Source organism: Antrostomus carolinensis, unplaced genomic scaffold, assembly GCF_000700745.2.
Source record: "Antrostomus carolinensis isolate BGI_N321 unplaced genomic scaffold, ASM70074v2 scaffold1076, whole genome shotgun sequence".
NCBI classification, from domain to species: Eukaryota; Metazoa; Chordata; class Aves; order Caprimulgiformes; family Caprimulgidae; genus Antrostomus; species Antrostomus carolinensis.
In genome coordinates this window covers 1-831 of record NW_010319580.1, presented here as the reverse complement: position 1 = coordinate 831, position 831 = coordinate 1, and the positions used below count along the sequence as shown (strand labels likewise).

At 57.8% G+C, this 831-nt stretch overlaps 1 protein-coding gene across 1 annotated transcript in view; it reads right to left on the bottom strand.

The window, feature by feature from the left end:
* The window catches only part of ITGB3BP (integrin subunit beta 3 binding protein), a 25,575-nt gene extending 24,953 nt beyond the window's left edge, over nucleotides 1–622 (bottom strand). The window contains exon 1 of the mRNA XM_010169265.1: nucleotides 564–622. Coding sequence (XP_010167567.1) covers nucleotides 564–622 — 59 coding nt within the window. The remainder of the gene's footprint in view (nucleotides 1–563) is intronic.
* Between the last annotated feature and the right edge of the window lie 209 nt (nucleotides 623–831).

The following is an 831-nucleotide window of genomic DNA, read 5'->3' as shown; positions in this document are numbered from 1 at the left end:
CCCCAGGTCCTTTTCTGCTGTGCAGCTCTCCAGCCACTCTGCCCCAAGCCTGGAGCATTGCATGGGGTTGTTGTGACCCAAGTGCAGGACCCAGCACTTGGTTTTGTTGAACCTCATTCAATTGGCCTCGGCCCATTGATCCAGCCTGTCCAGATCCTTCTTCAGAGCCTTCCTACCCTTGAGCAGATCAACACTCCCACCCAGCTTGGTGTCATCTGCAAACTGACTGAGGTCTGCACTCAATCCCCTCATCCAGATCATGAATAAAGATATTAAACAGGACCAGCCCCAGTGCTGAGCCCCGGGGAACACCACTGGTGACTGGTCACCAGCTGGATTTAGCTCCATTGACCACCACTCTCTGGGCCTGGTCGCCTGTTTTACCCCCAGGGAAGAGCACACCCAAAAAAGCCACGAGCTGCCGGCTTCTCCAGGAGAACGCTGTGGGAGACCATGTCAAAGGCTTTAGGAAAGTCTGATCTTCACAAACCTGAGCACAACTCACCCATGACATGGCTGCTGTCACTTATCCACCCACCACCACGCAGCCTCACAGGCTTTACCCATGGGGTGTGCTGAGGGGAACGAACTCCCCTCGGCTGGGGACGCCAGGAACCGTCATGTCACACACAGAAAATATCCCCCATAGCAGCGGGCATCGCCCACCCACCCTCAGCCCGGAGAAGGCTCTGCCCCGAGGAACCACCATCTTAAACATTGCCCGGTGCCACCCAACAACTGGCAGACGGAGCTGGGAACAAAGCCCGCCCTTCCCCGCGCTCCGGTCGGCTCCTCCTCTCCCGGCGCCGGGATAACCCCCGGAGCTCATTT